The sequence below is a fragment of the Tetrao urogallus genome (genome assembly GCF_951394365.1).
Source record: "Tetrao urogallus genome assembly, chromosome: Z".
Taxonomy (NCBI): domain Eukaryota; kingdom Metazoa; phylum Chordata; class Aves; order Galliformes; family Phasianidae; genus Tetrao; species Tetrao urogallus.
The window spans coordinates 17,471,445-17,498,375 of record NC_136816.1 but is presented as its reverse complement, the minus strand read 5'-3'; the positions used below and the strand labels follow the sequence as shown (position 1 = coordinate 17,498,375).

Below are 26,931 nucleotides of genomic sequence, written 5' to 3'. Positions count from 1 at the left end.
TGCTATTCCATATATTACTAACATTAGGATCTTCATTACTAGTTTGATCTCCCTTGGGAGACTACAACAGGGAGATGTCGATTAAATGAAATGTAGAAAAAGAAGAAATACAGTATCAACAGTGCCTGAGAGCATGCTGCTTCTGGATTATGGAACTCCATATGATAAAATATGATAAAATATATGATATGATATGATAAAATATTCAGTCTGTCAAAAGATCAGTCAGAAAAGGTGTGTTTCACCAAATGCAGCGTGATTCAGTTTTGCTGTTCGTATCTTCTACTTCACATATCCTTTTTTGGGAAACTGTTTTAATGAATTTAGCCTTGGTCATTCAAATTACACTGTTCTGATGTAACTTGCAGAGATGTACCATGCTATTCATAATAGAAGCAAGTTTATTAAAATGCTTTATTTCACCTCTTGATGTAAGTGTGGAGATCTCTGTAATCTTAGAGATGATTGTGTGCTGGAGTAGGATAAAAAATTTCACTCAGTCCTTTAACTACTAAAATGCACGGTGCAGCTCCTGAAATTATTGACTAGTTTCAGTCAACATTTATCTGATTGATTCGGCTATGAAAAACAGGAGTACTTATACTACAAATGAACTGAAGACCAGCAGCACCCACCAAGAGGGGCAGACAAAGTGTAGTCACCAGTTCATTCTTAGAAGTTGTCAGAGAACCCCTATTAGCTATTCCGACTTAGCAGTGACACATCAAAATGCAGAGTGACACACAACTTCATGTAAGATGTACATTATTATGTCTACTATGAATAAGAAAAGCTACAGTTAAGATTAGATCAGACCTCTTATATACCGGAGTCTGGGTTCTTGCAGTATTTCTAAGGTCTCAGGATATTCCTTGCTGCTGTAAGAGCTGTCTTAGGCACAGAGAAGCACTCTAACTTGGTCAGTAGCCAGAATTAAAAACACTGATCCTATTTGGGACACCAGATGCATGATACATGCTTCTATACATCAACAAAGAATTTTGTCCATGCTTTTGATATTAACAAAGTCTGCTATAGAAAGATTTTAATGCTATTTTAAGAAAGAAAAGTAGACATTCTTTTATTGCAAAAATTTGCATGGGGGAATATTTTATTTGCATCTTACATTTTAGAAGTGCCATGGCAAGAAATGGGTTTGATTTTGAAGAAGAATCATTTTGAATAATTAACTATGAATTACTCTAATTAGAAGAGAATAATTATAGGTTGGACACAGCAGCTTCAAATGAGATGTATGGAGTTAGTGACTATTGCAAAAATAATGCCACAAGATGGAAGCTGAAATAAATCTAAAAAGAACTTTCTCTTAGAATTAGGATTTAACTATGGTATTTTAAAATGTCTCCAATTTAAAACATGCAAATTTCTTATAGACTGAACTATTAGTAGGACTATATTGTTGAATTACTAAATCCTCAGTGTAATAATTAAAGAAGGTAGTTTTACCCTTTAAAGAGAGTTATATCTTTTAAAAGAATTGTGATTAACTCTTGTCTTTATATCTTGTCTTTATATCTGAGTTTTGAACTCAGATGAACATGAACAAAACTCTTTAAATCTTGTCTTTATATCTGAGCTCTTGGTCAGAACTGATAATACTATGGGTACTCTTCATATCATATCAAGAATGATCTTTCTTCTTAAAGTGAAGACAGTTTTATAAGTTATAAAATGCCATTATTTAAGATACATTTGTGTTACATATAAAGAGATACATACAACAACGGTATTGTTTTCTGTTTCAGACGTAGTGTATTAGGCATCCGTGCAACGTTGAATTTCATCCCCTCGAGGAGACAAATTTAATAGATTTATTTAAAAATCATAATTAGGAAAATTCACGCAGACTGGAGTTGCACAGATTGCCTGCTGTTCTTCAAAGATTCTTTGTTTCTCCAAAAATTATTTGAATACTGCAGGAAGACATTCTTGTAATTTTTTAAAGCTATTTATTCAGGATTAGGTTCCTATTGTATAAAGACACTTATTCCTTACAAAAAACTTGAAATCTGTAGCACGACACTTATGTGTTATGGTGAAATGGAGATTTTTAGTGGCCTGTAATTATCATTCTTCAGTGTAATTATTGTATGCCTGTAAATAATCTGTAATATTTGCAAATTATACTACACTCACTTTCTTGTACTTAAAATCCCAAAAAACAGGATGACCTTTTTAACCAACCTATTTCTATATGAGCAACAAGGAAACTCTTATAGACTTCCGTTGGCACCAGTGCATCCTCTCCCATGAATATGTCTGCTATTTATTCATTATGTGATATTGCTCATGCGCAGTACTAGCCAGTGAGTTGTTGCTGAAGTCCAGATATGAAAGCAAAAATTCTCTTAAATGTTTATCATTATTGCAATTATCAAGTCACTTCCACAAATACACTGGTATTTAGATGCCAGTTTCCATTAACTATTTTTCCACTTTATCACCCCTTTCCTTTCTTGCTCTAACCAGTATGTTTTAGCAGAAAATCATAGTTGCTTGTACCCAGAGACAGATGAACAAAAATTGCTATGGTATAGTAAAACAAGCGTTTGGTTTTAGAGACTCTACGTTAATGGCGTCTCTATAGCTCAAGGCAAAAACTAAGTCTTGGTGGAGATTGGACATAATTTTTTGGTAATAGAAATGTTAGCTCTTTTTCACTGATGGAACTACAGTAAGACTATCATGAGTGTCTTGTCAGTGGTAGCTGACTGTTTTGTATTTTCTTACTTATCTTATTATAATACAACCCAGGGTACTATAAATAAGCCAAATCAGAGATTGTTCAAGTGTGTAAACTGCATCCTTATGAAAATAAATGTGAACATTAATTGCATTAAGTCATTCTGGAGTCAGTTCTCGTACATTTTAATGCAAATGGAAGACTAGTCCCATCTTTTATTCTCCATATGCTGTGGTTAAATTTCTGTCATGGTGGTCATTTCAAATGTGTAGATTTTTTTTCTGTTGAGATTTTTCTGTTACCTTCCAGATTCTCCTAAATGGTTTGATTTTAAGAAAGTGGTATTGGATGTATAGAAAATCATTTAGAATATCTAAATTCAGTAGTAACTTCTGACTGAATAGGCTTTTGACGGTTTTTTTTTCAGGTTGTATTAATTTAACATATTCTATTCCACTGTAGCAACTTCTTAGCTGAATTTTATTTAGCCATGCTTCATCGTTTTTTACTCAGCTTGTTGTCATTAGCAGACATTTTTTATAATGTGGATATTAATGTGTTATTGTCTCAACATTCTATAGTTTAATTCCTATTTTATCTAAATGCCTATAAATCATGAGCAGCTTTAAGCAACTAAAAGATACCATAAAGATATGAAGTAAAACTAAGGGTGATGTGGTGTCAGTCCCCTTGTGAACAGAACAGTCAGATAACCCTGTGCAAGGTCTTTCACCCTTCCAGAGTGAATAAATCTGTCTATTCTACTTCTTTAGAATTACAACTTTTAAAAAGAATTTAAAAAAACTGTTCCTTTCATAATTTAATTGCCAAAATGTGTTTATGTTTAAAAAAAAAAAAAAAAAAAAAAAAAAAAAACCAAAAAAGCAATGAAAAAAATGGGACATTTAATTATGATTTGAAATGATTGAAATTCCACTGCACCTGCTTAATCAAAGGAATATAATGTATGCTCAGTAAAGTCTTTTTCTCTATTATGCTACTGACGACAATGGCAGAGTATTAAGAAATCATAATAGGAAAAGTAATATCTAGCATTGTGTTTTGTTATGTCAGAAGATAGAATAAGTATTGATATTGGATAATTTTTACAGAATTCTGCTGTATTAAATTATAAGTTCCTGATTCAGATTTGTCTGATTCCAACCTAAGTTAAATGCTCATCTAAACATGCAATTAGATATACAGTATATCCCTGATATATCCCTTAACAAAAATATATTGTCTTCAGATACATGTACGTATATGGAGAATTCCAAAGCTGATACCAAGATACATGAGCAATTTCTGACTACAGTATGGGACGCATTCAACTACATGGTCCAGTACTTTTCCCTATCACATCTTCCTTCAATGAACAGCATGGACTGTACTAACTCAGTCATGGCTTTGGGAATAACTTCTGCGTCATTATTACCAACATAGTTGAAGTGTCTGAATGGCAGGCTAAGGCCGAAAGAGAAGGGATCCTGGCAGTTGAATGACATGTTGAATTGTTCTAGTCTTGTCTCCTAGACAGAGTTTGTGCAGGATACAGAGCAGGTTACTTATAGTGGAGAATGTTGAGCTATTTTGGAGAATACATGAGCACACTCAATTGTAGATGAAACTACTGGGAGATGTTCTTGCAGAAAGAAAAACACTGTATGATACTAAGTATTCCCCAAGAGTACATTAATGGGTCTCAGATTTACTCAAATTTGGTTCTATTCTCTTTGTTTGTGGATAAACTAAATCGGGTAGCAACTATTCATCTCAAATAATGTTGTGTAAATATTTTCTTTAGTGTTTGTGAAGTGCACAGATGCCTGCAATGGAAAAGCCCAAGAGAAAATAAATAATAATGGTAATACAAACATTGAAGTATACAGTAAATAGTAAATAAGATACAAGGTCGCACATTGAATGCTTAATAATGAATACAGTACTGAATATTACTCATTATGCAATTGTTCTCTCCCTTGTGCCCACAAAAGATAGCAGTAGATAGAAAGACTGTGTGTGAAACTTGATAATCAAAATTCATAGAACCTTAATTCCAGCATTTTCAAAATTTTAAGTGCTGAACTTTAAATCTTCTAACTTTTTTGTATGTTTCAGAGAATTTGTACACACCAGATTATACTATAGTGTTCTTTTTTAATATAATTGTGTCTAGTTATTTCTGTCTTTATTTTACATGCCTAGTTTTCAACTTCAGATTACTGAAATAGTTGAGCTGAGACATATACAAAATATACCTACGTAATTTTCATCTGATTCTTTATTATAATTTCTAACTCACTTTTTTGTCTCCACTTCTACAACAGACTATGTATCTGACTGTTTTAAATTGCCATGTTACTGCTAAGACTTTAGCCTGCTCATGTTCAGTTCACTCCAAGGACTGATAATTTTTCTGGAGCTTGCTTTTTCTGTTCCAGCAGTTCATGTGGTTCATTTTGGATCCAACTCATGTCACTAATCCAGTAGACATATAACATGTATGTTTCCCCAGGACAAGGTGCTTATACGTTATTGCACATCAAGTGCATTCACACTCCTACTATCCATTCAGTGCTTTTCTTCTATGGCATATAAGGTGAGAAGGTGCTGCAACGATATGAGGACAGCATTGTGAATGAGGTGTGTTCCATAAGGTCTGGTTATAAGTCTGTTCCATAAGTCAGGTTATAGACTGATACCACTGTTTTAACTGCAGTGGTAAATATTTTGTAATTATATTGCAAAGATATAATAGCCTTCTGTATTCTGACTTTCAGAAGAAACAAAAAAACATGGTCTGTGAAATACTTGGTTAAGCATATCACAGAATCATAGAATGTTCCAAGTTGAAAGAGACCCATAAGGATCAGAGTCCAACTCCTGGCTCCACACACCACCACCAAAATCAGACCATTTGCCTTGGAGAGCTGTCATTTACATGTCAATTTCAATCTTAGAATTCCAAATAGTCTATTAGCAAAAGTTGGTTTTTCAACTGAGTCTTTGAACATCCACCTATTTTTAAAATACAGTTTAGGTGACTGTTGTTGAAAGTGCTCATATAATTCTTTAAAAGAATGTCTCTCATTTTGTCTAATGCATCTTTATTGAATGAAGCCAAATGTCTTTTTTACTAAGATGAATTTCTCCCTCTTGGTATTATTAGTGTCCATTAGTTATAGCAAATGTTTCAAACATAAAATGAGTATGGTCTCAAGTCACATTATTTATATACCTTAGATTATAATAGAAAATGTGGGGCTTCTTTGCAGTGTTATACAGCTGTATCTGTCATGGAAAACGTCCTACTCATGCTTTTGCCTACATGTTTATAGCAGTTACCTCCTGACCCACAGTGTTTGAGTTTCAAGATCCAAACTAATACCATCTGTTTGAGTTGAGTTGTTTTCATTCCTTTTCTATGGCCTAAGGAAAATGGATTTTTAAAAGCTGGTTTGTTGCCACCCTGTTAATTCTAAGGGATCAGCAACAAATTCTTCTTAAATTCAGAAGAAAAAATTCTAAGTAAGCCACTTGAACATTTTTGCAGTCTTATGTTTTCCTCTGATGCTTATGTAACTGAGAATCTTTCTACTCTGGAAACAAATTTAAATCAACTGTTTTTACTATTATATATAGTTTATCACTTCGCCTTAAAGATTTGTAATCTTGCCACAGTTGTTTTTCTCACTCACATTTCTGCACTTTAACATTATGATATGTGAATGCCGCTACCTTGCACTTACTACTAGTATTAAAATGAGAATATAAATGTCAGAACTGAACGAGCCTTGACTGTCAAATACGAGCTTCTGTAGCATTCATGGCTAATGGTCTAATCATTGGTGCAAAACGCTGAAATAATTTGCTTTCCCTGCTTGTTTTTACTGGCCAGGATGCATATGGGAGCTGTGTGCTCAGTCATAATCATGCTCCACAAAGGCTGGAAGTGCTCCCTTTGCTCTTACAATCATTAGGCCAGCCGAAGTGAAGGCAAGCCCATTGACAAGACAGAACGGCAATAATTTATTTTCTATTGATGGGTTGTGACAAATCGTGTTTGGAGCAGTGGCTGCATACCGTGGGGCTACATGAAGAAAGACTGTGATGGGCCTAGATGAAGATCTTCACAGCTCATTTAGTCCAAATGTAGCCACCTGGGTGGTGAATCGGTTCAACGTACCAGCACAAGCGCTCCCGCACAAAATGAGATCACTTACAGGCAAACCATATAGGGGTTCCTTTGAGACATTAATCAAGGGGGTTGAGCTGTCAAAACATGGATTTCAAAATTAAGCAACACAAGGATTAAAATGCAGCAACATCAGAGATTTAAATATATAATTTCCATCATGTAATTCCAGGTATGGAAAGGATCTCGAAAGAAGAATGATGGACTTTAAATGGGTTAAGTGAAATATTAAGGGTGCTTTCAGTAGGGAAGATTTTTACAGATGTTAATTAGTGAAAGCTGCATGAGAATTTATTTAAGCTTGGACACACCCCCTTCAACTTTCAGCTGACAGGTCAAATTAATTTATGTGCTTCCTACCAGTGCATAATACAGTTCATATCTTATTTAAATTTACTTTTTCCAAGACCCGCTGATGTGCTTAGCATCTGACATCTCATGCTGTTTCAAAATACAGACGGATATTTTATTTTGCAGAATACGAAAAGCCTGCCACATTTATATTATCAACTCTATTTATAATTTATTCCCATAGAAAAAAAAAAAAAAAAAAAAAAGGAATATTGAGATCTGACTTAAGGGTTTTGCATACAATTTTCTTTTTCTTCTTTTTTTTCTCATGCAGTGATCTATCTGTCAAACCTTTCAGTAGAAGTACCCTGACCTGAGCAACTAACACCTGCTTCAGTTGTTGTGGGGGCTGCATTTTCTTCTCATATTGTCCAACTCCCTGGAGGAAAGAAAGAGAGAAGAAAGCAGAGGGGCAAAGTTCCTTTTATCTTCAGAAAACCTGTGAAGTAGGCATCTCTTCTGTCTGGCATGTGCTGGAACAAAATCTGCTGCCTTCTCTTTTGCCTCCTGTGTTTCCCTCCACTGTTAACTTGGCCAAATGGAGAATGTGGATTTTGTACATGAGGAGTAAATTGTCAGTACCTCTACAATGTGTCTGATAAATGAGTAGGAGTTGTTTCATTGCTAACACAAATAGTATCACCTGCTTGCTGCTGACTATCCAAGGAGGTGTCCATCATTCTGCATCCCTAACCCATTTGACTTTCGCATCTTCCTCTTATGCTGTGGGCATGTAGCCCATAGGGAACAGCAACCTCTGTCCGTGGCAGTTGCTACTTATTGCTCACAGAGGTATAGGCACTGAAAATTCAATGTTAAAGCTGTGCTAAGCACAGAAAAAACAATTTGTGTTCATACAAGTAAGGATTGGAAAGGAAAATGGCAGAACTAAGACCTTCCTGCGTCATACTTTTTAAAACTAGTCCAAATTCTAATGTTCTGTATTCTAAATCATCTAATAAAACTGATTGTTTTTATTAACTAAGATATTAGTTATTAATATATTATATATGGTATAATGTATGCGTATTAGTTATTAATTTTGTTCATTAGTTGTATTTATTGTCCTAATATCTTAAATTATTGTTTTTTTAAAGAAAATTCAAAATAAATGAGGCAGAACTAGAACAATTATATCTTTTCAATAATCTTCAATAATCTTGAATAATCAGGAGGTATATAAAAAAAATAATAAAGTGAGATGATTACTGTAACACGAACAATGCAGAGGCCAATATGTAGCATCTAATGTGCCTGGTAATCTGTGGGAAGAGGTAATTTTTCCATTGCATCTTCTATGCTGTCTAACTTTCTTTAAACTGGCATCTCCTCACATTGTGCTTCTTAGAAGCGCATTAAAAAGACAATGTTTAAAGGTTAAAAATATAGCACTATCTTTCACTAGGCATATGTTCCAGGCCATAGCATAGGTGTGGTTTCCTTATACTATTTCATATGCTTTTTTTGCAGATTTGCTGTCTGTTTTTGTTTCGGATTTGTGTAGCTAATGTAGAGTAGTGTGATAGCAGAGTGCCCTGATTATAGCTTGAGCTCTGTGCTACCTGCATGTTGCATTAATATTGGAAATACGGTAATTAATTTTTCTAAATAATTATACTAGGCATTGAAATTTTTATTTTTTATTTGGTATTATTTTTTCTCAAAGGTAGCATAACAGGATAACTGTCTTGCATAAAAACCAAGACCGTCACTCTTTTTCACTGCCTATCAACTAGTTTGTGCTTAACCAAGCGCTTATTTATTACTTCTTAATGGTAAGGTCTATGAGGTTACTACACCTGAGAGAAAAATCTGTAAGACAGGTTTTCTAATTAATCACTGGGAGGGTTCAAGAAGGTCTTGTTATTTCTATGTACAGTAGAATTTATGTAGTCTATTACATGTGTTGATTGTTAAAAGTGCAGCTCCTTTTCCTTTCCTAAGATCTGAGACTTTTTTGGCAAAACTGTACCATTCCTAACATTGTTCTGTAATGACACACGTAAGGTGTGCATAGAGACAGATCTCACTTGTTGCCTGTTTGCCCCTTCAGCATACAGGGGGAAAAAAAAAAAAAAAAAAAAAAAAAAAAAAAAAGGTAAGAAAGAAAAGGAGGAGAAAAATGAAGAATACAAAGGGTGGCAATTTTAAGCATGGACAGATGGGGGAAAAAAAATGGCAAAACAAAAACTCACTTTACAAGCAATGGAAAATGAAAATCATGGAAAATAATTCAAGATTACAGTTGCTGTGTATGCTACGAAGGTTGTCTACTCTTAAATGTCTGTTGAATATGATTGTTTAGTGAGATGCAATAGAGTGTGTCCTTTTCATTTGGGACGGTCAGAGGTCTTACTGCTAGAACATGAAGAGTCAAGAGTGAGGAAAGCCAGAGAAAACTTTTAACTTTTCACAAAACCCACATTCTGAGATTCCTTGTTAAAAAAAAAAAAAAAAATCCTTCTTTTGAAATTGGGCAGGAAACTTATGAAAGTGAATCTCTGCCACACCATCTTCCCCACAGCAGAAGTACTGTCAAGTGCTAGAGAAAGTTGTCTGTCTCTATGACCAGGAAGAACAGGGAAGATAGAGTAAACAGCTCTTCCGCCACTGTTACCATAACAGGGTAAAACTACCCAGACTGATCCTTATGATTGCTCAAAGAAGCTGTGGATGCTTTGTCCTATATTCATACATCAGTGCATTTCCCTTCTCCACCTGCAAGTCTTCTTTCTTCTATTTTGCTAGCATGCTACTCTTCTCTTGTCATCTAGTCTACACGTTTTCTTTGTAAGCATCTATGATTTTTGAATTTCAGCCTCTTGAAGAGACTTTTCTTGGAAAACTGTGTCCTACTTCACCACAGAAAGGTGACTTCTCCACAAGGAGAGGCAGCAAGGAAGCTTGGAGGAACTTACACTTCAATTACGCTTTGCTTACACTTTGTTTGCTGAGATTTCTCGTTTCATCAGATTGTTATAGAGAGTCCCTGTATTTACCAGTGAGGGCCTCCATGCTGAATTCCTACGTCCTTCAGCAAAGCCACATGTTGAATCTCTGAAACATTTAGAGAAATAGCCACCTCCTACTCAGAAGAATATCCCACAGCTGCCTGGTTCTGCAATTATAAATTATGAAAATTAATAGTAGTTGATGTAATTAATTGATGTAATTAATGTAGTTCAACAAAGTTTGTAAATAGAGATGGATGAACATTTTTACTGATGAAAAGTTGCCCAAATACATCATGCTCTTCATCATTGGAAGAGTTCAAAACTTGACTGGATGTGGTCCTGAGTGACCTAATATAGTTTAACCTGTTTTGAGTGAAGTTTTGTAACCCTTCCAACCTTGGTTGCAATCCTGTGTTTCTTAAATTATATTATAATAGACTAATTTGCATTTAGGGATTTCCAGACGAAAAGTTTGGCTAAGAAAGAGTAATACTTTTTTACAAGTACGTTAATAATGGATAAGCAAATAATTGTTTCTTACTAAGGATAATTATGCAAGTGCCTATACTTGATATATGCAGGTTTGTGTGCAGAAAGACAATATAAGTAAACATAAAAACTTAAGTGAGGCTAATTTATCATGAAGTACAATTTAGTTATGTAGAAGAACATGGGAAAGTTTAGATTTTCCGTGATTTCAGATGAAGAATTTTCATCACCATGGGATAGTAATACAATCTTTTATCCTGAAATATACAATCTAAAAGAGAACACGTTTACAAGCTTTCTTATATACCATAAAATTAATAGTACTATATCCACTTGAATTGTAGTTTTCATCTTTGTCACTTAGCATGTAATGAGCATTGTCAGAAAAAATTCTTAAAAACATTCCTTCTCAGAGTATTTGATTTTATACAGAAGATAGGTCCAGTATGGTCATAGAGAGGGTATTATTTTAAAAATCTTCCATATGTGTCCTCAGTTTTATATTCCTGAATTGTTCATTCAATAGTACTTCCTGCTTAAGAGTTTCTGAAAGTTACCTGGAAAGAATAGTGCAATTGGTTCATCAAGTGTGCATCTTAGAAAGTCATTTTAAGGCTCTGGTGTTGTTCAGAAAGGGTTAACTGTCATTAAGAAAAGGTGAAAACAATAGAAATGCATCAAATATGTTCCCTCAGAATATCTAATGTTACATAAATTTGAAAGAGATGAATTACATGATGTTACAGGTTGTATTTCTAATAGGGATGTCCTCTTCCTACTTAAACATCTACAGGTAAGATACTGGATCAAAAGGAGTGATGCTATTGGTAATGTTGAAAAAACATTAATGCTGTTGATGAAAAGCAGTAAATCCATTCAAGATCGAAAGTGGGAACCTGTTATAAATCCTCAAAGATGCGGTCTGAAGAGGGGTACGCAGGGATAGTCTCTACATGAACACTGATGAACTGCCTTTGCACTGCCAAGAGCCCAGGTCCCCAGAGCCTTGCTTGGCCAACACTCACTGAAATCACAGAGGCTAAGAGCATATGTGAGTGGATGCCTTCCTTTCCCTTCTGATGGCATCACTTAAATGATGTATAAGATAATATTAGCCATAAGAGCCACTTGCATCAGTTGCTATATTGAAAAGCTACACTTGCCAGAAAAAAAGAAAAAAAGAAAAGAAATTGTATTCTAGGATAACATTTGGCATGTGAAATTTCTTTAAGATTAATTGTTTTGGGAGCAGTTTGGGCTGGAGATGGACATAGCACAACCAACAAGCTTCAATTTTATCAAAATGGCAACTGCTGTGGCCCCATTATCAAGCTTTAATACTCACAAAAACTTCAATTAATTGGATTTTTTCACCAAAACTTTTTTGTTTGATTTAAAGTACCATGTAGATTTGTTATAGAAACTTCATTTAAATATGGATTTAATTAGAAATGTTTTATAATTTTAATGAGTCTTAAAAGTCTTTTGATGAGCAGTCAGTGTAATTATGGTATTTAAAATGATTGGATAAATGCATACTTTATAATTTACCTTCCTTGCAACTGTGTTTTCATGCTGGTTATTTTTAACATGAAGAATTGTTTCATTTTGTGTCAGTTTATCCTCCTCTTCCTTCCACAAAATGTTTTATCTCTGAAATAAAATTAAATATGCATGATATTAGTAGTATTGGAAAATATTGTAATAGCACAGTTAAAAATCAATCTAAGAGACAAAAATTATTTTCATTTTGTTAGAGAAGTGACTAAATTGATAATTTGCTATCCAGAAGTAAATTACAGACTAGCTTTGTCCTATCTATGTTGTTTCTTTTGAGTTTGAGGAAATTACCTGCAAAATTGTTGCAGAAGGCATACTGTACTAGGTATTGCGCTATCAGCAATCTACTCCACTGCCACAACCTTAAGAAAGAAAGAGGCTCAGCAAATTTAAGAAATTAAGGAAGTTAAAGAACGAGCAGTTGAAAGGAACTTTTTAAAAAAGGACTTCTAAATGCATTGTGTACTTTATCACACCACCTACCAGAAGACCACCACTATCAGGTGCTGTCTTAGAATTGTTCAGAAACAGAGCACATTAGATCTGCATGTGTAGTATACTCTTGTTAGATTGCTTTTTATGTGTGTTTGGATATGTTTTAGTTAATAGACTCACAGTAAGTTGTGCCTTTCATGCAGAACAGATAGCTAATATTAGAGTGACATGTCTAAAGAAAGCAGAGAACAAGAATTTTTCATGTTGTTTCTCATGACTACAATACCAGACTGTAAATCAGTCAAATCTTTTCTGACCAAACATTCCAGGAGGGCTGCATATGGGAACATAAGAAACTGATCTTTATGTTTACTTTCTGAAGGAGTACTGTAGGGAAAAATGAATGTAATGTGACACGCACCAACAGCTCTCATTCCCTGATTTGGTCTCCTTGTAGATCTCTGGTCTTGAGTTAGCCATGTCTGCTCAACGTGAAGCTTTACTGTCTCAGTCAGAAATGATTAGAAGAAGGGTAAATGTGCAACGATACTACTTGAAACATTCACCCACATCCAGCAGCAAATTGGGCATATCATTCTTAGTTTTATATAGATTTGTGTGTGGGTTTCCATGCTGCAATATTAGCCAGCAGTAAGTACAAATTTCTCCTTCACAACAGTTTGACTTCCACGATTCTTAGCTCTCTTAATAAATTGTGTGCATTTTAGGGTGTACTGCTTTACAGTGAAAAGCAAATTCAAGGAAGAGTATATGACCCAAACACCCTTGTTTTTTTATTCAGCTTTTATAAGGGAGAGGTCAAAGAGTTTTTGACAAGAGAGTATTTCTGTCTAGTTTGGTTTTTTTTTGCAATACTGCAGGTGAGTTTTAAACACAGATGCTCTAGTTCAAGTGCATCTGAGAGGCAGAATAGAATCATAGAATCATAGTCATAAAATGGTGTGGGTTGGAAAGGACCTTAAAACCCACCCAGTTCCAAACTCCTGCAGTGGGCAAGACTGCCACTCACCAGATCAGGTTGCCCAGGGTTGTTAAAAGTTGAGTGAGTGGTCAGTAAGGTAAAAGAGTAGGCTGGTGTTTGTTTGACTGAAATTTGAAGGAGCGTAAGGTAATTTAACGAGCCAACACTGCAGTTGTTTTGTGCTTGATCTGTCAAAGGTTCCTGTGCTCATAACAATTTTTATGTAGGCTACAAGCATCTCATCTCTGCCTATGAAGTGACTTAGCCATGATTTACAATGTCTTTGTTGTGACTTTAGTATGTTTAGTAACTCTGTTTAGTAACTAGACAGATACACCATACTTCTATCTGGTTCCCACTTCTATCTTTTCAGCACAGATTCTGCCATATCTGTGGACGCTTCAGACATTTCAGAAACACAGAAATTGCTGGTAGGATGAAATAAAATTTCCCAGTGCCAGCTGCATCAGTCACTAGGTTCTATGATCCTAAGGCTCCTTGTAATTTCTAAATCCATCATTCTTATTAAAAATACTAAATAATTAAAACCATTTCAATACATTTTCAGCAGTGTATTCTTTCTATTTTATCCGAGAACAAAGTTCACAAGATGCACCACAAATATGTAGTGAGAATGCTGTCTAACTTAAGCAGAAATATAGAGAGAATTAGAAATTCAAAAGGGAGAGAAACACTGCACCGACTTTGGCTTCCTGTTCTCATTTATTGTAATATTCATCATTTCTTTATTTCTTTGGCAGCTCTTTGTGCAGGAATTGTTCTTTTTCTGAAAGCACTGAATTTTGTGCTGATTTCTGATTTTTAGAAATAAAAAGTACATTATCAGGAGCTCAAATATGGTGAGGAATTATTATATTTTTTTTAACTCTTTGCTACCTCAAATCCATCCTAATCAGGATAGATCAAAGTGTTTTGTGTCATGTTCTCTGAAACATGTAAGCAGCTTTAGAAAAGTTAAAAAGCTAGAATTCCTGCTTCAAATGCTGAAAATGGCATTATCTTATAGGCATTTTGCCAGATGCTGTAGGCTCCACCTACATTTGTCTTTTGGAAGTCTTCCAGACCTTCGTATATAGAAGTATGATATTTGAATCACTTGTAGATTTCATTGGCTGTGTTTCAGTATACTTGGTAAATAAAGAAAGAATGGAAGTCAGAGATTTTTGAAATAGTTCCTATCCTGCATCAAGATGAAACCCAAATCTTTCAGGGTACATCTGCATACACACAAAGCCAGGAGCCTGGCAGCTGGGAATTGCACCAGCACATGGGACACCATTCCTTGCATGTCTTATGCATGTGATTAGAATTGGAAAGGTACTGTCCCACAGTGTTGGTTTCTTTCTTTTATGCTAAGGAATTAATGAAATCCTCATTGAATTGTGGTACCACAACCTGACAGCTTTTGCACATCTTGTTCTCCATGACTTGGACCAGGAAGCAGTGTAAGGATGTATAGCTTTTCCCTGCATTGCAATGGCCAAACCAGCACACTCCACAGGAAGAAGAGAGATTTCTTGATTTCTAGTTTTGAAATGCTTTTTCTTCTTAAAAATGGTACACAGCCGTAAAAAATAGTTTCACCAGCAAAGAACAAGAGCCTGCATGCTACATTCATAACAGTCTGCACGAGCAGAGGTGACCCACTGTCATTGTTGCCACTGTTGAAACTCACTACCCAGTGACTTTCTGTGTTCACATCCACTGTTCGATCTCCATAGATGTTCAGCAAGTGTCAATGAATGTCAGCGGATGTCACCTTTTCCCGCATGAAGGAATTCAGTGATACACCTTTGCTTCATTGGCACCTCCTTGTCAGACACCATTCTGTCAGACTGCTCCTCTGCTGCCATCTGTCACACAGCAACAAAATGTAATGGGGTATTGGTGGGAAGGCCCAAGCCCTACTGCCGTACCACCAACACCCGTGTCTGATGTCATAGGCCAACATCATAAAATATAAGCCATTACTTTCAGAGCAGTCCTTGGTAGTAATAACGATCATATGCAATTCAATTACATCTACATGCCTTAACCAAAAATCTGCATGGTATTATTGCTTTCTTGCACGTCGTTATCTATCTCCTCCTTGCTCTGTCATTCCTGACATCATCTGTACGTCAGACAGCCATCTGTAAAACTGCCTTTTGCTTTATCTGTTAAATAATACCTGCCTTAGCTAAAGAAGCCTAGAAAATAGCGCCAGCAGAAAGTTTAGTGAATCACTTGCCAAATGCTCTTTTCACTAGCCTGATAGGAAACTAATTAAATGTTTGCTGGAGATAGATTATGTTCAAATCAGTTTAGATTTACTGTACTATACTCGTGTTGGTTTCTTTTTGTATCACAGTGTTTTTAGTACACTAACAAGAGTACTGGAAAATAATTTAATAGATCATTTTCTTTAGCATTTAGGTTAAGTACAGCAGAGTCCTTCAATCACCTCTTGCGTTAATAAAACCATTATTATAGTTTAAATTATTCTAGTGGATGAATTGGAAAACTAGATCCTCATAGTCTTTAATAAAAACAATATTTGTACATCCTTTCCAAAGAAGGAGGAGTGGAAAAAAGCTACCAGAAATGTGAAGTATATTAATGCATTTCAACATGTAGCTTTTCTGCTAAATCATCTGTCTTTTCAGCTGCTAAAGTAAGTGCATATATGGAATTATAGAAAAAACTATTTACAATACTTTCTTCAAGAGTGGTTTTATGCAGGTGAGTTTGGCATGTTGCTCTGTAGAGTTGCTGTTCTTTGTAATAGTGCAAAACCACATGAAACTTCCCTTTATTTATTCATCTATTTCTAGTTAACAACAGTTAAAGTGCTACCTGAGCTAAGCAGAGAACAAAGAAACAACACAGTTCCTTATCAGTTGTTATGCTTTTTTTACAGAAAAGATACAGGGGAGTTTCTTCTTGTTTGCTCCCTTACCTGGGTTGCCAGGTGCTGGTCTGCCTGAATGATTTCCAGAATTTTCAGTCCTCTTTTCACTCACCTTTCTCTTAGCACTTGTGATGTGACAATGTTTTCCTGATGCAGTTTCCCCATTTCTAAATGTAAAAATTACACTGCTTACACTGGTACAGACGGTTTTATCTTACATGGAGATGATGCTTGGAGCAAAGTGGTAAAACAGTAAGATTTTCAGTTCCAAACATAAAAGAGGTCTTTATTAATTTACTCATTTAGTATACACCTTTCTAGAAAGAGGTGTTAACCTGCTGACAATGAAGCATACTGTGGACAGAAACCATGTTCAGCTATGTTTATCTCCTTTGTTCATTCACTTGTTTGCTAGTCCGAAATCAATGTGTCAGGTCATGTAGATTTTTAAATGTAGATTATGTTTTTCTTCTTTGAGCTCATATCCCTGCACGCATTGCTTGCTGCTTTTCCAGTATATCCCCAGCAGTTCTCATGGAGTGAGACAGGGCTGCACAACCTGTCACAAAGTTTTGAAAATAAATAAGATACAGCTGTTAGGCCTAGTGCTTGTTGAATTCAGTTTTTCTGTATCTAACAATGGAAACCACCCACTTTATTATGGCCCTTCATCCCCTACATTTTGTTGTTTTATTTTTGGCATATCTCAATCTCTACCATTAAAGAATTCATCCTGACTCAGTTTTTGCCATTGATGGTCATGTGGTTTTGTGCACAGATTCCATACTGTTGCTTTTTAAAAAGTATATGAGACCTGGAATAAATTATTGTGGATTTTATGTATTAGACATCTATTTCCTATAGGATAATAAATAAGGCAGTGGTCACATATTGCTCTTTATTGGAGGGACCACATTTACCCTGCAAGTTTCAGATGTGGAAATGAAGTAGTGACATATAGCACAGATACCTGGTTTAGGCAAATTTATGTCATTCTTTCAGCTATTGCAAAAAGCTATTTGAAAAGGTGAAACCAGTTTGATTTTTCTGTATGAGTACAAGTTTGCATGGATAAAATACTGTAAACTGGTTTTCTTTCCTCGGGGATCAGGTGACTCTCATTAAGTGATGTCATTCGTGTGGGCTCATCCAAACTTTAGGAGTACATGGGCACTTGTAGGAGCATTTGATCAGCATCTGTGCTAAAACAGCAGAGTAGTGCTGTGTGATGAAGGGAATTGTCCCATTGCTAACTGGGCAGGCCAGGACACACGGAACCCCGACTGCTGTGACACCAAGCCTGAGACACACTCCTCATGGATTACCTGTTCCAAGCAATTCAGCTTAAACTGGGGGATAGACGTACTTAAAAGCATGTTGTCTTTCCAGAAAATTACCCACCAGCATCTAAAATAGGTGCACTCTGGTGGTCGCTGGATTATATTGGAGCAGATAGGTGTTTTTTAATACCAGTGAAAGATAGTGATTTTACTTGTATATGGTACTGGGATTATATTTTCTGTAAAATGCTTTATATATATATATACATATATATACCATCTTGTGATATTCTTTATTGGATTTTTGTCAGCATTTTCCATAAGGCGCTCTGTAATTTTAAGATAGCATATAAATATACTACATCCAAAGACAATTCAAATTGCTAGCTGAAGATTTAGAATGTGTAAAAATGCCAAAATTAAGGCCATCTGAGGAAGTTATCTGCCCTCCTGACTAGCAGGTATGGCTTTCTGAGCTTAGGCCAGTATCATGCAAACAAAGCTGCGCTGTTTTCCAGAACTGTGAGGAGCTCATTCAGCACTGTCTCTGGCATTTACCTACAACACTCTGTCATGCCATGTAGAAATATTCTACAGTACCATCTTTAGTTACATGAGCGCATCATAGTCAGAGCGCAATGCAGCTGCAGCATGCATGAGGAGGGACAACTATGCCGTATGGGGCGGCGCTAATGACGGGTCTAATGTTTCCTTTGGTAGGGCTGCCTGCTAGGATTTCTACAGGTGTGAAGGAGATATGGTGTTTGTGTGCCATCTGGGGTAGTTCCACATGGTATGAAGAAATATGATAAAAGCAGGAGACACTGAGAGCTGGGACTGTTCAGCATGGCGGAGGCTCAGATGTGTGAGTGGGTACACCTCCTCGATGAGGGGAGCTCATGGCAGTCTCTTCTCAGCAGTGCATAGTAGGAGGACTAAAGGCAGTGTTGGAGGAAATTCTGTGTAAAGATAGAAAAACACTTTTTCAGTCTAAATGCAGTCAAACTTGAGACCACCAGAAGCTGTCAAATGATCAAATGCAATTTTTCAGCAGACGTAACTTGTGTTTGCATTTACAGAATGCACTTATGCCATAGTAATCACATTTGAAAACTTAATGCTTTATTTACACTGGGTTTTCAACATTCATTATAGAAAGCCTTTGTAAATTGAAATAGAAGAGGAGAGCTGAGGAGAGGGAACAAGCAGTGCATGATTTGAAGAGCTGGATATTTTTAGTAAATACATTTTTGGCTATCAAGTTCTATCATGTAATCATATGCAGGTAAAAATTATATTTACTTAATGGAAATGTTGCCAACACTTTGATAATAAGATACTTCTGTTTTGTGAATGTGCGTCTCTGCAGTTCTTCAAAAAGCAATTAACAAGTTACATAAAATTATAGAAAGTGCAAAATCATCTAAATAGTCATTTCCAGGCATTTATAGCTTATGCATAGTGTTGTTGATCCCGTTATTTCCATAAAATCTTCTATCTTTTATCCCAGCATCATTAGTTTTCTGTGATCATGCATCATATTCACATGAGCGTACGTATGTATGTGCACATGTATTTGATATATTGTGTGAAATTGCAGTATCAAGTGTACAAATGTTCTTCAGAGACTCATGTAAACTGTTTCACATGTGCACTAGAGATTCTTGGGATAGTCTAAAGAAGAAATAAAGGAATGGGGACAAGATACAACCTTCTGGCAATAAGCATATGGGATCTTAGCACCATTATTTCTATGAATATCATTACAGGAATTTATTCTTTGTGAATAAACTACTTCAAACTCTAAGCAGTTGGAATAAAAGACAAAATCTGCGGAAGGCACAAATCTTACAAACTGAAGCTATATAAATAGTTGTCAGTCGGGGTTTTATTTGTTTATCTCTTTACATTCATTATAAATAACAACAACGAAAAATCAAAATTTTATCTTGAGCAAAAACATTTTACGCACACTTAGTTTCTGGAAAAGCTGAAAATGTAGGGAGTATCTGCCGAAAAATTTGTGAAATCAAAGACACATTCCAAACTGAGATATAATTTTGAATAAAAACCAACATTATTTACCTATAAAACCCTGAAACCAAATGTGTTCATTTTGGATTTAAACTTTAATTAAATTACTCTTAATTAAAATACTTATCAAGAATAGGTCAACTAAAATCTGTCCTGTTCTTCAAAATCTTTCAGCCCAAGGCTGAACACGAATAATTTATTTTTGAAAAAAAAAAAAGAGAGAAAGAGTGGCAAGCAAATTCTCTGCCAAGATGAGGAACATTCTAGCATTCACTTCATATCTCAATAGCATTATAGTTCTAGGATCCCGCTGATGTACGTATCTTTCTATGCGTCTTCTTTATGCTATTATAGGATCTAACTCACTCCCAAATGCACAAAAATGCAACAGTGAGACTCAATTTAAGAAGGCACATATTCCATGACTCATAGTGAAATGATGGAAAGCCAGCTGGACAAGGTCTGACAAAACAAGCCTAATGGGAATTCAGGTGCCTTAGCTCATGAGGAATACTAGTGGACTGATGCAATGTGGAGGAGAACTACTGGAAGTGTGTGATGTCTCTCTTCCTTATCCTTTTATTTCAGGTACGATAGGTGTCATAAATATTATTGTTTAGGTATTATAGATACTATGTACCATGCTACAAATGTGAAATAAAAAGGTTTAGTTAAAAGAAGACCTAAGAGAAAGTTGCATACTATTCCAATGCTGTTCCCTCTCTCTGCCATAGCTTGCTGTTCCCTCTCCTAGCTTGGTGTCTGTGAGTCTTTAGATGCCATCCTTCAAAGCTATGGGATAGCAAGCAGCAGTAACAGGAAGGCTGGTTAAACACTGCCTCTCCTCTCTAATTGCAGTAGGAAAGCTTCTCATAAAATTTTTGCTGTGCACCTTCTGCTGTCCTTCACAACATTCGTATCTGTGTTCTTGCTCTGGAAAAGGGTCTTTCATCATTCTGTTCTAACACTTGTGAAGTTTCTATTTCAGCTCAGAACTTCTCAGATATCCTTCTAATGTCTTAACTTCATAGCTGAGACAGGTTAACCTGTGAGTCAGAGCTCTATTCTTTTCTCATGACATACTTTCTAAAATGTTTTCTGTGTACTGATTTCTTCAGTACATCCTACTACTGTTTCTTCTTTTGGGTTGGTCTTTGGAAGTAGGAGCATATTGCTGTTGATCCTTCTCAGCTATCTTCCTTTTCTTCTTTTTTTTTTTTTTTACAAGACTGGCACCCAGTCTTGTAGCATACAATAATTACAAATATATGTAAAAATAATTCTCATAATGTTTCCTCTGTATCTTTCCTGATTTTATTGATTGAAAAAAAATCTGGGAGGACCCTTTTTTATGCTGTTTGTGTATCTGTAAGAGAAAAGAATTTAGCCAAGTTGTACTGAATTTTTCAGTTCTGATTTGTTTCTGAATATGGTGAAGGATGCATTTTTCACATACATTTTCATGAAAGCAATATAAGTTTTCTTTACGAGTGAACATTTCTTATTTTGTACTAACAAAATGTGTGACTTAGTTTGTGTTAGGTAGACACAGTGACCTCATCTCAACTGGTGTGATTCCATTGTGAATATCACTACCAAAATTGCAACATGCATAAGCATTGTTGCTCTGATTCTTTTCTATGGTACAGAAGCTGTATTTCTGATAGCTCTCCTCCCACCTCTGATTTTTATGTCCTTGAGAGGAGCATATGTTTATTAGGGTTCAATTACTGCAAAAATGATTGCAGCAAAGTAGACACCCTTTGAACCGTAAAAATTTAAGGAGTTAAAAAAATAGTTTCAGACTTAAAAAGAAAACAAAAACAAATTTTAACCAAACAGAACTTGATTGAACTACCATTAGAAAAACAAAACATTGCCCAACACAGAAGCTGAAAAGATTTTTTGGGACTTGAGATTATACACAAATACCAGATTTAAAAGGCTTCCTCATAGAGACATAGAGATGAAAGGTACTTTATAGGCTATGATTTCTCATGCTATAAAATGTATATTTTGAACTGAAATAGGAAATGAAAACTACAGAGGTGTATATTCTTCTAATACTCAAAAGTGGCAAACAAGATACCAGCTGCTGAGCTTTCTCATCTCACAGTGAAATACAACATGACAGACACAGATAAAATGATCCTTCACTGTCTGCAGGAACTCACTACACGACTGTCTTTCACAGACTCCAGGAAGCAAAAATATAATTCATTAAAGTGCTCTGTGAGCTGATGGCAAGATATTTTCTTTACGTGCATTATTTCGTTACCTCTTGCAGCTTAGTGTAGGGAACACCAGTCGTTTTATTGACTGATGTCAATAAAATACTTACTTAAAGGTAAAGGTTCGTTTTGTTTTTGTTGTTGTTGTTTTCAATTGAAACAAACATTTGCATATAAGCTTAAATTTTAATTTAGATTTAAATACATTTGAATTTGAATTCATCATCAGAAATCTCAAGAACTATCCAAAACCACCAGACTTAACACTTCTTTCATCTCAGGTGCAGACATGAGGGTGTAATCCAGCACACAGAAATAGATAGTGGCTGTTTCAATTAAGGTGTTGGAAATCTCACCAAAATCCACAAAGCACACAGATCTAAGAACAGGATGTGAGATGGTGGGTTACAATTAGTGTCAGGGCTGCAAACAGCAAAAACGAAATACCAAAACTCCTGTCTCTGCTTCATGCCTACTTACTTTGTCACTAGCCTCTTTCCTTGGAATGGCCAGCAAAAAAATGGTCATCCTACCTTCAGCAAGCAGTCAATAATACAATTATACTACGCAAAGACCAAATACAGAGAAACATGGGGACCACTTTTGGAGAAAGCACAAGTAAACATTTCAGTTCTGCTCAAGTTTAAAAGGTTGGGGAAAATGCCTGCACATGAAAAATGTTCTGTAAGTGGAATGGGACAACAGGGCCAGCTGAGTTGGGAGGGCTGCACAGCTGCAGGGTCCGTGCCACAGCTGGCAGGACACAAGCAATACATCCCCTGCAAGAAATCTGCACCTATGAAACAATGGGATGAATTTTGTTTCCATTTCACAAAATTGTATTGATTAGTTGTTTATGCGCAAATTATGGCCTTATTCTCCCTCATTCAGATTATAGTGTTATTTATAAATAAATTCATTCAGATGGGAGTTTGAAAATTACAGCAAAACAGCTTACTGAAGAAAATGAATATGTGGAAAATATTTTCATGTGCATTACATGAAAGAACATTCAAACACATAAACACAAAAATGAATGTGAGATAAGCTTAAGCACCTCTTCTTTGTTCTTCTCCCACCATTGACTGATTTTGTTCTCAATGCTCAGCAAAAAAGACCTTTTTTTCCTTGTGCTTACAGTTTTTATCAGAATTCCTCTTGAAAATGGTCTGTAAAGCTCTCCAGTGATAATTCACCAAAATAAAAATATATAAACTTAAGAGCTCAGGGTTTTATATCTCAGTATTTACCCGTGATAGCATACCTGAATGGTATTGTCTGTGTCTGATTTAGATTGGATATGAATTATGTCACTGTCATCAAATGTACTGCTATTTTTTTCTACAGAGCAATTATTAAACATTGCTATTATTATTCATTAGGAAGTGCATATTTTCAGCTCTCTGATGTACAGCTGTACAGTTAATGTTTCATCACTTACCAAATTCTATAGTAGGACCTGCTTTCCCGTAGGAATAGCAATGGTGTCAGTATGGCAAACATCCATTTTATTTCCAGTGGCTGCATTTCCTTTTTTTTTTTTCTTCCATGAAGTTATGCATGATGTAAGGTTTAGCAAGTCCTTGTCAAAACTTGTAATTATTACAAAAAGCAATAGATGTCAAAATACTACCTAAGCACTGTTATGAATACATAAAGTGCCACTACAAAATATTTATATTAAGGTGATCCTTTCTGTAAACTGTTCACTTTTCATACTTTTTTTTTTTTCTATAAGCTTTAAAAAGGGCATGGTTTGTCACTCAAATAAAACCAGTCAGGAGATTTTTCTAGTTTAAAATACATCTGAATTCTATGGCATTCTTACTTTTCATTTTAATTCTACTAATATTTACTCCTGTTGTGTTTGTTTTTTTTTTATTTCACTTTGGGGTTGGCTTGCTTTTTTTGTTTTTGTTTTTTGGGTTTTGGGGTTTTTTTTTTTTTTTTTTTTTTTTTTTGCAGGTTTTTCCCTTTACACAGTTGCTCTAAATAATAACAGTGAGTAAACTTCTCAGTGAGAAGGAAACTTCCCAAGGCAATTTCTATAAAAGAACCTAACTGCAGCATGAGCAATCAGTATCACTTCTGGTAATCTATATCGGAATATGACCATGTATGTTAATTAGAATGCACACTTACTGCTTTGCTGTCAACTGCAACAATCCTTTGGTCTGTAACAAGCAACTTAATATATAATGTAGTCATTACTATGTTTTTCTAAAAGTACCTCCATAGGTTTATAAGTACAGTTTACAAAATATTTGCAATATCACAATAGAATATCAATGCCACTAATGTATCACAATGTATTAAATACAGCCCTGCTAAAATATTCTGCATGGTGTTTAAAAGATGGATTGAAAAATACTTTTATAACTCAGTACAGGGGAGAAACAAACATATAATGCAACATTTTATATAAATGGATGTATTGATGTAAGGATAGCATGCCTATACCTTGCAAAGGAAACCTGAGCTGCAGCACTTGAACCATCCTAGAGCACTGGATTTTTCTCCCCTCGTACTTTGTTAGTGTAAAGATGCACGAGTCAAGGCTTATTCCTCTCTTTGCTTCATTTATGAGGTGAAGCAGAAGCTCTCCCAGTGCTAGTTATCCTCTTTGACCTCGTGATCTGAGGTCTAGGAGATCAGCTGAAAACTTCAGTGATTCACAGTATTTATTTGTGCTGAAGTGTTTTGATGCATGTCTGAAAAATATTCTACTGTTTTTTTTTTCTTCCCCAAGATTAACTGTATGCAGTAATAGAGAGCAACAGCATATAGAGAAAAGTTTTTAGGTAGTCCTCTTCAGGTGCATACATTTCACCTGCATTATTTGGTGTTTTGACATATTTGCAAGAATATTTCCAATGTTTAATTCTGTGAGTGCACTACAAGTATTGACATGAAAACTTCTACCCTAAAGCTTAGAAAAGAGACTGTATTTTATTCTAAATACTTGCTTACTTTTCAATATGAAGAACATACTGGAAGTTTGGTTAAGTACGTATCTGTATGCTCAGAGTCATTGTGGTTGTTATATGAGCTGTATGAAAAATGCAGATGGTGATACAACGGAGTGGTTCACATAGTTTCAGTACCCTTTTGGAATTCAATTTAATTTCATCCAAGATGCAGCCAGACAAATATGTATATATATAGGCCAGCTCTGAATTTGGAATTTTTTTCTAAGAGCTATGTGACTAATAATTTGAAAGAACAGAGGAGTTGGCTGTTTGATTGATAAGGCTTGTATTTTGGAAGTAATGCATGATGGTAATTTCATTCATGTTCACATCCCTTGAACTGGCTAGTGGACTGGTACCAATTGCTATCGCCAAAACAACTGTCACACATTTTAGTCATGTCAATAAAAACAGATTCCATTTAGGACAAATTTTCGAAGAGTAAATACTGACTGTTTCTCCATTTGAACACAGACACCTGATTTTCTATCCCACTTACAACAGCAAAGATACACTGTGGTCCTACTGCCTACTTCCCAGTAGTGCTTTAAAATCCATTATTCCCCCCAGACTTTAAAATGTGTAAAAGTGGAACAGTTTCAAAATTCCATGAGAAACCAGGTGTTTGTCAAACTAATTTCACAGATCTTCAATTCATGGATACCGTTAAGCAAATGCATAGAAGACATTCTTATCCTCATCGGACCCGCTTAAATACTTTAAAAATAGACTACTTTTTAATAAAATGATAATGCAATGTATTAGTAATAACTTATGATAAAGTGAACATTAAAGGATGTCCAAACTGGATGACACTGAAGATTTTTTTACCAACACTATCATTTAAGATTCAATGAAATGTGCTGACAAGTATGAAGTCACTTTAAAAGGAATCTGCTGATTTATTGTTAAGCTTCCATTAGCAAAGACTGCTAGATTCCTGTGCATTATTCCTCCAGCAATAACTGTTTTGAATATATTCCATTTAGTGTTTTCAGTTGTCTGTCTTCTAAGCAAACAACTCCTCTACCTAAAAATACACAACAAATCACATTAATTAAAATGAGTCTATTTGACTGTTAGTTGACTGCTGTTGAAAGAGGTCTTTCAGAATGACTCTGAGAAGTCATAAATTCAAATTATAGGTTGACTACTTTTGCTCTGGTTCAAAGAGGGTCCTCAGTGCAATGGCAAAAGGAAAAGAGGAAAACATCCATGTACCTTGGTGGATGCCTGCACAAGTTCCTGGGTAGGGAAACCATATAGACAGATTTTGTATAATAAACCAGTGAATGAAGCAAAGAGCCATAATAGCAATGAATAGTTTTGTATGACTCAGCAACGCTGACTGATGCGCTTCAAGTTTTGTTGGTGGGGTGAGAAAGATGGGGAATGAATTGATGGTAACAAGTTTATGGGTTTCCTGTTCTAAAGACTGGTTTAAAACATTAATATAAAGTCTTTTTCTTTCAGGTGGGAAATGAAAGAAGGAGCAGATCTTGAAGATGAGGAGAAAGTTATGGTGGAACACTTAAAAAATGTTTATCTGACACAGAGCACTCCTACCTCAGAGGATAAAGAAGAATAATTAACTTGACAGGTTTCGGGTAGCACCTTTTTCAAAATTCAATACGATTAACTTAATGGCTTAGTTTTAACTGACAGGAGAAGAAATCTCAGGAATATATATATTGAGTAGGAGTTTTAAACTGAAGTATGTTCCCCTGTTATTGTCTAGTCACCCCATTCAAGTGGCAGTTGTTAACACATGCATAAGGCAAGCAACAATATAAGAAAATGTCAATGTCACAAAACAAGGAGGGTGTATCTTGGTAC

At 35.4% G+C, this 26,931-nt stretch overlaps 1 protein-coding gene across 1 annotated transcript in view; it reads left to right on the top strand.

Moving 5' to 3' along the window:
- The window catches only part of KIAA0825, a gene marked incomplete at its 3' end in the record, with an annotated part of 199,344 nt that extends 172,661 nt beyond the window's left edge, over positions 1–26,683 (top strand). Inside the window, exon 19 of the mRNA XM_079548645.1 lies at positions 26,569–26,683. Coding sequence (XP_079404771.1) covers positions 26,569–26,683 — 115 coding nt within the window. The remainder of the gene's footprint in view (positions 1–26,568) is intronic.
- Between the last annotated feature and the right edge of the window lie 248 nt (positions 26,684–26,931).